The sequence below is a fragment of the Agelaius tricolor genome, unplaced genomic scaffold (genome assembly GCF_023055355.1).
Source record: "Agelaius tricolor isolate 1412-34295 unplaced genomic scaffold, bAgeTri1.0.p SCAF_37, whole genome shotgun sequence".
NCBI classification, from domain to species: Eukaryota; Metazoa; Chordata; class Aves; order Passeriformes; family Icteridae; genus Agelaius; species Agelaius tricolor.
Genome location: NW_027269297.1, coordinates 1,958,660 through 1,972,189, shown reverse-complemented (window position 1 = coordinate 1,972,189; position 13,530 = coordinate 1,958,660). Strand labels below are relative to the sequence as shown.

Genomic DNA, 13,530 nt, shown 5'->3' with positions numbered 1-13,530 from the left:
AACATGCCCAAATTTTTGATCTGCTAATCAAAACAAGGATGAGAGTGTTATTCTAGTGACTAATCCTGGAAAAGCCCACGTGCTGAACTTCCAGAACCGCCGTGTCCAGCACTGCTCGGTCAGAGACTCATGCCTGTATCAATTTGTGAAATTGGGTCACTGTGCAAGACAAGTAGGAGGTAAAATTGGCCAAGTATAATCTTATCTGTGTGTGGGAATACTGTAAATCTTTGCAGATATTTTTACACAAAGTGCACACCATTGGCCCAAATTTTACTTGCCTCACTTGAATGAATAAACTCATTCACTTCAATGGGACTATTCATGTAAAAAACAGAAGACTGATACTCAGCTGCTGAGTGCCTTGGGCCTGGTTTCTAATGCACAGAGGCCCCTTCCTTGCTGTTTTGACAGTGTAAAAGGGCCTTCAAAGGATGAATGGCTCTGGCTACATTAGCAAGTGTTGTGGCCCAATAGAAGGAGATCTCCAGCGCAAAACAGTTGTTAATGAAGACCTGACGTCAGGGGGCTCCCACAGGAGCACATCAGGTGTGGTCCTGCAGCACACCTCCACTCTGGGTGAGAAAAAACTGGGCCCAGCTTCGCTGCTCCAGGACTGAGTGCTGGAAGCAGGGAACAGGAGGAATTTCACTCCCAGAGCTCACTCCTGATCCCAATTACAATGCTGCTGTGGGCGTGCTCGGCGTAACTCAAGTTCCTTTTATGTCTCTTTTATTCTCCAGAGCTGTGCACAGGCAGTGACCTCTGCTTAATGAAAGTCAGGGAGGGAAAATTTAGCCTTCTGTTTAAAAACGTACCACTGGGCTGGCTGTATCTGTGGGAGGTCCTGACAGGTTGAAGGGAGATGGGGCATGGAAGTAAAGACTGTGTGTCTGTTCCCTGCTTAGATGCAACCCCTTCATAGGTGCATTAGATGATTTCCTCTTAGAGTCTTCAAATTACATTATTACTTCCGTGGATTTAGGGGCAGAGAGCAATGTTAACTCCTAGTTCCCGTAAATTTGGGGATGACTCTCCTGTGTTCTCACAATTTAGCAAAACTAGACACAAGAGTTGTGCACAGAAGTAAAATCTTCTTTCTGATGGACCCTCTTCAGAGCATTCTATTGATATTTGCTCTCTCACTCTAGAGAGTCACTTACCTGCATGTAAATTTGTCAAGATGCTTTGATCCTAAGCTCCAGCAGCTGGTTGGGCTCCCAGACATCCCCAGTAACCAAATATATCAAGAACCAGCATTTCTTCTTCTAGCTCCTGTCCACAGGATTGGAATCCTTCCCATTCTCCATCCTCCCTTTCAAAGAAATGCACACACAATAACATGTAATAATAAAATAACAATAAAGCAAAAGAAACAAGGGAAAACAAGGCAGAAAAAGAGAAGTCCCTTCATTTCCTGACTGCATCCATTGGATGTGTTCATCTGCTGTCTCTGAACATCCATTCATGCACCTCCTGTCTGAGATACGTGGGCAGATGTGAAGGGTAATTGTCATGGGGCTCTGCAGCATATTTGGGCAGAAATCTTTGAATGAATCTTTCTCCAAGTTTTCATTGAGGTGACAGCATTAATTTCCATGAATCTGATTCTATCTCATTCTTAGCAAGCAAGTATTTTGGTCAGTGTGGTGTCCCAGAGATGGCTGGGCTTGATAATGACTCTGTTAAACCTTGCTGGAAAGTTTCAGTGCCTTAGAGGGGAGAGGACCAATCCTGAATTTCAAGTACAGCAGCTCAAATTTAGTCTGTAAAAAGGCACTCTTTACCCAAAGGAACAACAGATTTTTAGTGGTTTTGAGTTGCCTACTGAACTGGTGCTGGCCCTGAAGGAAATGGTCTGTTTTTCACTAGTAATCTTTAGATTTTGAACGCACTTCACTGAAATATCATGCTGTAGGAATGAATTCCTCCTGTGCTCTGAACTTCATGAGCTGGAATTTCCCCAGAACTTGGCTTATTAGAAAACAGAGAAGTCTAGATTTTCCATTAGCCTGCACTTTGGTCAGTCATGTGCCACCGTGTATAAGGTGGCAGATATGGCTATCATTCCTAATTAATAGGGTTTTTTGAACCAATTTATGCTCGTTTTTTTCTTGTTGTCTATGGCTTCATAAGGTATAAGGACCTGGCTTAGGTTTTCATAAGCCTGTAAATGCAGTTCCATAATTAGGTTTGACATTCATGGCTCTTTATAGGATTTGTGTGCAAGAGTCTGCAGACCAAAAACTTTAACCCAAGAGTCATCCATCCCCTGTGTAAGTCCTTTCAGCCAGTGGAGTTACATCAGGGTTGAGTTTGGCTCCCAAACTGGAAAAGTAAAAAGAGAAAGTTTGCTCATAGCCTTTCCCACATGATGCTCCTTGTGATTTCTCTCTTACCTCCAAGTCCTCACTGGTAAAAGGAAATGTTTGTCCATAAGCCTACAGTTTTTTTCCACCATGGCAGCCTGTGATGAAATTGTATAGCTGCTAATTTGAGTAAAAAGCAGTCCTAATTGTGGAAACTTGGCTTCCAGAGCCCTCTCCTCATCCAGGACCAAGTGCTAATGCAGGAGTCTCTTTGTAGAGAAACTGAAGGATTATTATTGCAGGGACTTCTATCCTGACTGGTCGTGGAAGTGTCTGAAGAACAACAGCACAACAATAATTCTGCATTTTGATTTCTCAGGACCATTTATTCAGGTTTCTTGATTTTTTTTTTTTTAAATTTGGTTTTGCATGTATTATTCAGGCAAGCTGAGTCAGACACCTAAACCTCTGCTAAATAGGCAGCTGAGAAATGAAATAGGGAGGCAGTATCATGCCAGTGGTGCAAGTGGGTGAAGTGAGACACGAAGAGAAGTTACTCACAACATGCCCACAGTTTTTCATTACCAGTGCTGCAGACCATGAAAGGAAGAGAGGGCCACCTTTGTCTCCCTCTTCTTTATTCTGCCCCATTGCCACGTTGCATTTTTCAGGTGTTTTCAGCAGGTGCATCCCTTCCTGCACTGCACAATTCAGCCAGTTACTGTCTCTCTCAGGGTGGCTCAGCCACTGAGGATCCCAAATAACCTCTACCTGAGGCCCACAGTCCTCTCTTCACAGCAGTGCTGAAATAAATCATGCAGTGGTGGTTATGATGGTTAAAATTTGCATAGCTGATTATAGTAGTTGATATAAATTATTTAATAATTGACTCAAGCCGTTCTTACTAGAGTAGCATAGCGAGTACACTGTGTTACACACAAAGTGTTTGCCTAAAACTTCTGTCCTTTCCGGTGCATTTGATCATTAGGATAATTAATTTTTAACTTTCCATTTCAGCAGAAAGTGTTCCTTAACACAGAACAATTAATTCTGAATAGTGAGCAGCTTACTGGGGTAAATAACCATGTACTTTGGGTCATACAGAGTTCCAGATTTGTGACCACAAGGAACATAGGGCTGAACTGTGTGAATTGCATCCTCAGCTGATATAAATCAGCTTAACCTTATGGAGGATATTAGAGTTACTCCAGTCTACATCAACTTAAACACTGATCTTGTGAATGTATTAGCAAAACTATTTAAACTGATGGAGAGTAGTTTTGGATAAGATGTTAGGAAGAAATTACTCCCTATGAGGGTGGGCAGGCCCTGGCACAGGGTGCCCAGAGCAGCTGGGGCTGCCCCTGGATCCCTGGCAGTGCCCAAGGCCAGGCTGGACAGGGCTGGGAGCAGCCAGGGACAGTGGGAGGTGTCCCTGCCATGGCAGGGGTGGAATGAGATGAGCTTTAAGTCCTTTCCAACCCAAACTAGTTCATTATTTGTGAATTGGTGTTTAACTGGATATCCCTGCTCAGCCAATCTTGCTGGTAGGACAATCCTAAAGATACTGCAAGTTCAATCAATAAATAAATCCATGGTGAGAGCAGAAATAGATCTGAAAACTCCTGAGGAAATTTTCTCTGCTCTAACCCCTAAACAACACGTGTTTTCTTTTGTCGTGGTTTGGTCCAGTGAAGGGCAGGGGAAAAAAAATATAGGTGAATGTGATTTCCCAGGTTGCTGTCATTTTGTGTTGGATAGAGGGCTCAAAAATGCTTTCTACACAGGCTCTTGACTTAAATCTACAGAAGGTCAGCATCAGAAAACACTTTTGTCAATGCCTTGAGAAAAGGGGGTTAAGTGGACCTGAATTCTAAGTCTTATTGCTTTTAATATAGTTGAATAAGCAGCTCATTCAGCTGTTACTAAGTTGGTGTGTTTTCCTGTTTTCCTGGCCTCCTAGAGAAGTGGGATCAGCGTGTGATCTGTGTGCAGAGGGAAGAGTCCTGGTGCAATACGCCTTCAGCGCCTCTTCTCCCATGCCCTGCGATCCCTCGGGGCACTGGAGCCCACGGGAGGCAGAAGGTGAGTCACAGGGGTGGGAGCTAACACAGGGTGGGACAGAAGGTGGGACAGAGCAAAGGGGGGAGCCACACGGACAGGGGGAAAATCTGGGAGTGATTGGTTATACCTGCATGGAACGTGGGCAGAGCTACGGGGCAGAGGAGCACTGTGCCCTGAAGGAATGCCACTGGCTCAGATACCTGTGTTTTGGCCCCTGAGCCCTGCCCCTGCCCATGAATTAAGTGAATTCCAGGAGCTGAACATGAATTTCACAAAGCAGCAGAGTGCCAAGAAATGCTGACCATTCACATCTGCCAGATGAATTCCTCAGGGGAGCTGTTTTCTCCCTCTACTCCAACTCCAGAAGTGAAGAGTCATTTTTTATTTGGGCCTGATTTGTGCTGCCTTCACTTGTGAATAGCAGCGGGCTGCAGCAGGAGCCAGGCTGGAAGGAGGTTGCCCTTTGGGCCAGTGCCCTGCAGCAGGAATGCAGGTGACCACGTCAAGCCCTCTTGTTCAGGGTGTTTTGCAAGTCATTCTCATGGAGCCTGTTGGAGGGGGAATGGTCTGCAGGGCTGCTTGTGCAGTGCCATTAGATCTCCATCATTAACTCCTCCACACGTCCCTTCCGTTGCGTCCCTGGGTGTGTGTGGTGGAGCATATTTAAGATTGTACCAGGCAAAGGTCAGTCATCCCAAATCACAGTTTGGAAAGAGCAGAGCATTATTTCAGCCTGTCCCTCATGAGCTTTTCCTTCCGGAGTAGCCACACTTCACTGTGAGCACACAGGTGAGCTCACCGAGCCCCAAGGACAATCCTGGATTTTGCAAACTCGTTATACAAATACCTCCTTATGTTAAGGGTTTATTTGTCCTACAAATAAAGCACATGGGAGTTATTCAGCAAGGGATATTATTTAATCTGGCACCCAGGAGCTCTCCCTTGTCCTAAGGTCAGGACACGTGCAATGAGCTGTGCCCCTGCTGCTTGATGGGACAGTGGTCAGTGTCCTCTGCCCCACACACCTGTGTCCCAGGGTGGGATCCCAGCAGAGGTTGTGTTTCACTCCAACTCACCCCCTAAATTCTGAACAGGTTGCCCAGAGCAGCTGTGGCTTCCCCATTCTTGAAAGTGTCCAAGTCCAGGTTGGATGGAGCAACCTGGGATAGTGGAAGGTGTCCCTGCCCATGGCAGGGGTGGAGGTTTAAGGCCCCTTCCAAAGCAAACCATCCCATGATTTTAGGGCATCCAAGGCTGCTGGGCACAGCTCAGAGCACACCTGGCCTGTGGGGGGAAGCTCCATCCTGGGAAGCAGCACTCTGGGTTTGAGGGTGATTGGATCACCCAGTAAACAGCATTAGCAAAGTTTGGATCACTTGCAGTAGTAGCTCAGGGTAGAAGGTGGAATTTCCACTTAGCCAAGGATTACAAGACTTTGAAACCTGTTTTCATTTGGAACAAAACTTGAAACTTTTGAAATTCTCCATGAAGGAAAATTAAAAACAAAAAGTGTTTGAGGCCAGCCAAAATGTTTTGTTTAGCTCGTATGAACTTCAGTTAAATTATGACATTTGAAAATATACACTTTAAGTATAGAATCTAGGGCAAAAGCAACTTTGAATATCAAAATGGAAAGTGTTTCAAGGTGCAAAAGTGAAAAGGTTTCTCACAAAAATGTCAAAACACAATGTTCCCATAGTGTTAAAAATTTCTTGCCATTTTCTTTTCCAGGATAAAATTTTGGCCAAATAAACCCAATTTTGCAAAGTGTTTTTATTTTGAAAGGACTATGTATTCCATTGAAATATGCAGTTCCATCAAAATTTCTCCACCAAACTTTGATTTGAAAACTTCTAGATCTCACACGTCTTGCCAGAGGCATCATTCCTAGAGAAACTAAGCTACTCTAAGATTTATTACTCAGCAGCATTTTGCATTTAATTTCCTCTTCTTGCTGTGTGTGCCTGCATGTTCTTAACTATAAAGGGTGAAGTCTGATCCTTATCTGTCTCATTTAGTTGCTCCTGTGCCACTTCTATGGAACAGAAGTTTGGTAATCATGTCCTCAGGATTAATGAGTTGTTGCCACTTTAGGGTAGAAAATATACCCAGTGTATGGTGTTTGTTGCTCCATGATTTTCTGTCTCCACTACCCCACTCCTCTGCCTATTTGCACTTGGTCTGAGTTAAAAATAGCAGTTAGATCATTGTCTGGCTTCTTTAATTGTCTCTCTGTGAGTACTCAAGCCATCAAGCTTTAAATTCACTTTCTGCAGGGGTTCTTGGGTGTAAATCTCCACAGCTTTGAATGTCTGTAGAAAACAAAGACAAAGGAGGCACAAGCATGGCTGAAATGAACTTGGTTTAAAATCTGAGATGACACTCATGGAAAATGTTCTGTAGGACTCATCCAGCTTCTGAGCAGAAAACCACACTCCCCACGTGTCTCTGGAGCAGCTCTGGTTGGGTTTGATCTCATTTTCCTGAGGTCTCCTACCCCAGGCAGCTGCACCAGCAGTGGTCTGGCCTATGTGGGAGCTGTGCCCATTGCAAAACCCTGCTGTGGGCAGTGTCCTTCCTAATTCCCTGCTCGTTCCTGAGCATGGTGGGATCCAACACTGAGCCTGAGGCATCTCATGGTTCTTTCTCAGCCCGTTGTGGCCCCTGAACGAGGGGCTGCTTGTTCCTTGGCAGGGGTTGTTGGAAGGCTCATGAGATCAGGCAGCTCTGATTTACTCTTTATCTTCACCGTAGAGCCAGAAGGCTCTAACCTACCTGGATTCTCACCAGCAGCACCAGCTAGGTCAACAAACCTTACAGCACCTCCATAACTCTGTCAAAAGGGGGTTTTATGTAAGAAAGGTGATTTTGGCTCAAGCCCAGTGGGTACCTTTGCTTGCTGTGCAATATATGCATATATCAGACAGTTCCTCCTGCCTGGCTCACTGCTGACTGAGAGAAGTGTGAGATTATTATAAAAATGTTGCTGCCTTGCACTGCCCCTAGACCTCAGCCTTTTCCTGGGTCTAATATTTCCCTCAACAGCAATTCCTTCTGTATCTTACTGCCCAGCTGGACGCTGGAATCCCATTGGGTGGTTCCTTTATCTTGACCACCTAAGAAATGTGGCAGGTGAGTTGTAGTTGTAGGAGGGGTGATATTCTGAGACTCCTGATGCCAGATGGCCTCTGAGACTCTGTCCCTGTGCTGGGGAATTCATCCCAGGGACTGCTCTTAACTGCACAAGGAAGGATTGACACACCAGGCTGTAGGACAGCATTTTAGGGAAAGGCACCCTCCTAACCTGCCATCCCTGCTCTCCAACCAGGACATGGGGTTTTGCTCAACCTCACAAACCTCACATTCCTGTTTTCTGTTAGGCAAGACGAGATGTTGCATGAGATGCTGTTCTGTGTCTGATCTGTTTCATAAGGCAAAGGATTTTCAGAATCTGAATGCAGGGGGAAGAATAACTTCTACACCCTTTCTTTCTACAGACAAATATTTGTAATTTTCAGTATTTACCTATTTCTAGAAGTCCAGTTATATGAAATAAGGTTTTTGTCCTCTTCCATAATTAAATGAATCTTTCTTGTCTTTCTCTTCCATAATTAAATGAATCTTTCTGGGTGATTAAATGAATCACCCAGGTCTAGGTGTTGGATACTATTTAAAAGAGTCCCTTTATCTCAGCTTCATTGAGGTTTTCAGTTTATGAATGACTGCAATCTACCTGTCTGGGGGTAATGCTCTGTGTGCTAAGCTCCCTGGAGGCTGAGTCCAATTCATGCACCTCCAGGGATCACACACTGATCTACCAAAACGTGCAGGTTTGTTTGGAATTTAAGTCTTACTGAGCCTTGAACTGACAGAGGTGAATTTGCAGGATCCCAGGTGGGGACGCACTGGGCTGTGAGCCATTAGTTCCATTTTCCTTTCTGCGAGAGGGCAGTGGTAAAATTCACACATCTTTCCAAGGCCCTGTGAGATGCTGGAGTTAAAAAAGACCTCAGGGCTGCAGTCAGGAGTTTGCTGTGGGTCTGAGAAAGTCGTCAGAGGGCTCAGCCAAGCACACCCAGCTGGCAATGAGGGTGAGATAACGTGAGCTGAATGGGGTATTGCTGCTCACAGTGATTATCCACAGGGCTCTTGCCAGGGGGGAAACTCGAGCGTGTTAAATGGACCTCTGGCTCTCTTCAAAATGTACCACTGCTGTGGTCCCTCCAGATGCTGGTCTTAGTGGCATTCCTGCTGCTCTGTGCCATGTGAGAAGGGGAGAGGGGCTCTGGGATATGGGAGGTGAGGGGGAAGCATGAAAAGTTGGGCATCTGCAGGACAATAATGTTGAATCACAGGAAGGCTGCCAGGAAATCTATTCTGCATCTGGGTTCATTTGGTATGAACAGGAGAATTCCCTGAGCTGTTTATCCTTGACAAAAGAGACACATTTCTAACACTTCATTGAATCACAGACAATCAGAATAACCTTCACACGTTGCCCTTTTCTCTTTAAATTAGTAGTGATGTCCTGTTTGTCCATGTATGCCCAGTAGTTTATCTTGCTTTTTCCTCAGTTGCAAACAACTGTGCTGTCCTTTTTTTCCCCTCTGCCTTCTGCATTTCTCTCCTCTCATTACCTTTCTTTATCTTCTTTTCTGTACTTTGCCTTCTCCCTGTCATGCTTGCCTCCCTTTTTGTGTGATTATTTGGGAAGGAAAAGGGAATTTATAGCTCTCACTGGATTCTGTTACCAACTGTTCCACCCGTCTGACCCCTCTGGATCTTGCAGTCCATGACTCCACGCCAAGTTGTAATGTTACCATAGTATTTGGGAACCCAGCAAGCATTGTGGCTTTCATTATTTTTTAGTACTACCTCCCATGTAGTTGAACACAGCCAATGGTGAGAAGAGTAAAAGCACAAGTGCCTGTTGTTCCATCACAATGAGAGCAAAGAGACAGCTCAGACCTGTGCTCCATGTGCCTCCAAAAAAGGGGCCTTGCACAACATGCTAGATCAACCTGTAAATGCCACAGGAGTTGCCCCTGAACAGGACAACTGCTTCTTGGAACAAACAAAGACTCTTTTCTTGTCTTTGTTAAAGAGAAAAATATTGTATTTTTGAATGAGAGGCAAGGGAATAAGTAGGAGGTGAACTGGAGGCAAAGTGACTCTGTTAATCAGGTAAATTACCAAGTGGAAGAGGTAGAAAATGCCATTGTTTGGCACAGGGAAAAACACTAGAAATAGGAAATGCAGGCCCAGCTGCACTGGCACAGAGTGTTTTTTGTGGTGTCCAGTCCAGCTGGGCACTTAAACTGGGTTTGTATCTCCCACCTGGCCAGGAGACACTGGTGTTCTGTTCCTCCTCCCCGTGCTGGCCCTGCCTGTTCTGGTGAAGTAAATAATTGGTTTTTCTGGACAGATAAAATTCTCCTGACACCAATCTGCCTTTAAACTGATGCCAATGAAAACTCATGTTCTCTAACTTCTACTTCTTCTGTGCCCTCTCTTTGATCCCTTCTTCCTTTCCAGGGCACCCTGACGTTGAGCAGCCCTGTAAATCCAGCGTCAGGACGTGGAGTCCCAACTCGGCCGTCAACCAACACACGGTGCCCCCAGCCTGCCCCGAGCCCCAGGGCTGCTACCTGCAGCTGGAATTTCGCTACCCCCTGACTCCAGAGTCCCTCACAGTCTGGGTGACCTTCGTCTCCCCAGACTGGGACTCCAGTGGAGCAGTGAATGACATCAAGCTGCTCACCGTCAGCGGGAAGAACATTTCTCTGGGGCCGCAGAACGTCTTCTGTGACATCCCACTGACCATAAAGCTGGATGTGGGGCGAGTGGGAGAGGAGGTGTATGGGATCCAGATCTACACTTTGGATGAGCACCTGGAAATCGATGCTGCCATGCTGAGCTCTGTCCCCCACAGCACCCTGTGCTCAGGCTGCAAACCCATCCAGTACAAAGTGGTCCGGGACCCCCCTTTCCAGTCTGGATCTCCAGTGGTCATCTCAAACCTCAGCAGGAGATTTGTTGACACGTAAGTAGCTGCTTTCCAGAGAGCTGGATAGATCAAAGCAATGCCATGTTCTTCTCATCTTTAGGAAGGATGTTGAGATGCTTGAGCACATCCAGAGGAGGGCAACAGGGCTGGTGAGGGGCTTGGAACACAAACCCTGTGAGGAATGTTTGAGGGAGCTGGGGCTGTTTAGCCTGGAGAAGAGGAGGCTTAGAGGTGACCTTGTTGCTCTCTACACCTTCCTGAAAGAAGGTTGCAGACAGGTGGGGTTGGTCTCTTCCACAGGGCAGCACTGACAGAACCAGAGGACACAGTCTCAAGCTTGTCAGGGAAGGGATAGGCTGGATATTAGGAAAAAGTTTTTCACCAAAAGAATAATAAAGTACTGGAATGCTCTTCCCAGGGAGGTGGTGGAATCACCATCTCTGGATGTGTTTAAAAAAAGGCTGGCCATGGCACTTGGTGCTATGGTCTAGGTGAGGTGTTAGGGCATAGCTTGGCCTCGATGACCTTAGAGGTCTCTTCCAACCTCATTATTCTGTGATTCTGTGATCCTTCTAATGTCCAGCACTACAAGTGATTGTTAAGGTGTTGAACTAGACAGACATGCCTAGAATTACCAAAATAGGATGTCCTCATAGCTTGTCTCTGAAATCAGGAGCATTAAACCCAAATGAGATAGCCTGAGATTTCATGGAGAGTTTTTGATAAATTTTCAGGCTGGCTGTACAGGGATGTGTCATTCAGGCTTTCTTTAACTAGAAAGGATAATGCAGTCTATCTAAGATATGACAAATTTAAGCTAACCTAGATGAGGACTTCTGGAATAACATGTTCATAATTTCCTTGGCAATCTTTTGAAAGTAATGTTTTGGTGGAGAAGGAGAGAGCAAGACTTTCAGTGCTGGAGCACCAATTAACTGCTCAAGAAAGTATGCAAAGAAATACATGTGCATGTTCATGTGTATATAAATGTGTTTCACCCACTTCCATTTTCTGCTTTCATGGGTCACTAAACCAAGTTGTGTTGGTGTGAGATTGTTCTGAAATGGGAAACGTGGCAAATACTCCAGTTTGTTGTAGAAACTGAGTGTCATCCCAGATACAGTCATCTAGTAAAAGGATGCATTACTGTTGAGGAAAGTTCAAAATATTTACTAATTTCAAGGAGATCCGTGATCTACCCATAAGCATTTGCCAGAAAGGAAAACATCTTTTGCATAACATGATTCCCTGGAAATGATTCACTCATCTGTGGGAGCAACATGAAGCTCTTTTGAAAAATGAACACCAGATAAAAGGAAACCTGCTAAGAAAACTGCACTCTAATTTAGAAAAGATGATCTAATTAGTACAGCTAATATCAAGGAAGCATACATCATTATGGTCTTCTAAAACATATTTAAATAGAATAAAAATGATTAATTAACAATTCAGTAATCACAAGCTACCATCCCTTTTCATAGCCCAATTATGCATCTCAGAAGATGAAAATTGTCCCTACAGGTTTAAAAAATTAAGGTAACTAACAATAGTGAATCTAAAAACAAAACCCAGGACATCACTAAGATTACTCATGTGCTGAAAGTTAAGCATGTGCTTAAGTGCTTTCTTGGGTTGTAGCCTTGTTCAAACAATTGCTGGCACTTAGCATGAGATGGATATTGGCATATTGGAAATGTGGAAAGTGGTGAATTTTCCCAAGATTTTGCTGTGAAAGCATCTTTGCCTGAAACCTAGCCCACTCTCATTGGAAAATGGGACTGGTTTGGTTTGAAATATTTGCATACCTTAGCACAAGTTCCCACAGAAACAGGTCCAGTTTTGACTTCATAACACAATGTGAAAGAAAAAAGAGAAACCCAAAACATAACTTGTATTCTGAATTCTATTTCTTTGTCTTTTATTATGATTTTGTGGGTCATTTCTAGCTTACAGCTCAAGTGGAGGAGTGCTCTAAGAATTAAATCAGTAGCCAGGAATTATGACAGTTTTCCTGAGGGTCATTGATTAAATCACATTGGGCAACAGCACTGTCCCTGTCTGTATGTCTCAGGTAGTTACACAGCCAGCTAAAAATCAGACAGGACATTTAATTTAGTCTTTCTGGTCTCCAGCTGTGATCAGTGGACAGAAATGGATGCTTCTGGAAGCTGGCACAGCCAGCCTCAGAACCAAATCCCATCCAAACCCTGCAGGCTGCTGGGCTTTCTTCCTCTGTGTCTTACTGGGGACCAGAGGCAAAACCCTTCCAGTGAGCTCTGGCAGGACACTTGGGAAGGGAAGTTTTAGTCACAGGGTGAGGAGATATGCAGATTCTTAAGCACTCATAGATGGCTTTGAGATTGTTTTGGCTGAATGAGGGTGGGCAGGCCCTGGCACAGGGTGCCCAGAGCAGCTGGGGCTGCCCCTGGATCCCTGGCAGTGCCCAAGGCCAGGCTGGACAGGGCTGGGAGCACCTGGGACAGTGGGAGGTGTCCCTGCCCATGGCTTTGGAGCAAGATGGTCTTTAAACCAGTCTGTGATTGTGTGATTCAAGACTTCTGCATGTGTTTGAACTTCTGAGAAGTGAGATGAATTTTTGATTGTATCATCTGGGCACAGCACTGATCTGTAACCCCTGTTGATGGGGAGATCCAGGGGCTGCTGCTGGACCATACCTCGAGACATAACAAACTCCTTGAAACTCTGCATGGGGTTGTGGTTTTCTGGTAGAGGCAAAAGCAATATGGATTTCCCATTGGAACCCTGTGCAAAGACTGGCCAGAGTCTCTGCACTCCCTAAGCAGGAAGGAAAGGACAAGGGAATTCAGGGACAGAGGCACTGGGCCATGCTCCTATTTATGAATGTGTGTAGAGGTAAATGCTGTCTCTCTCCCCTGTTCACATCTGCCTGTTTACCTCATTCTGCACCACTGGAATTCAGCATTTTTGTGCAGCCACACTTTGCAGCCCCTTTATCTCCCTGTGAGCCCCAAGCCAGTTGCCCCTCCTTGGTGCCCTTGCATGTTTTCCATATTAAATAAAACAACACCCCCACATGTTCTGTGGAAGGCTATTTTGAAGGCAGTCACATATCTTCACTCTTGCCTCCTCTGACCTTGATCTTTACTTTCTCTTTTTCTCCCAAAGAAA

The 13,530-nt window shown here is 45.1% G+C and overlaps 1 protein-coding gene across 1 annotated transcript in view; it reads left to right on the top strand.

Moving 5' to 3' along the window:
- Positions 1 to 13,530, top strand: part of PAPPA (pappalysin 1) — a 181,294-nt gene that overhangs the window by 62,622 nt on the left and 105,142 nt on the right. Inside the window, exons 6-7 of the mRNA XM_071453626.1 lie at positions 4,273 to 4,394; positions 9,909 to 10,416. Coding sequence (XP_071309727.1) covers positions 4,273 to 4,394; positions 9,909 to 10,416 — 630 coding nt within the window. The remainder of the gene's footprint in view (positions 1 to 4,272; positions 4,395 to 9,908; positions 10,417 to 13,530) is intronic.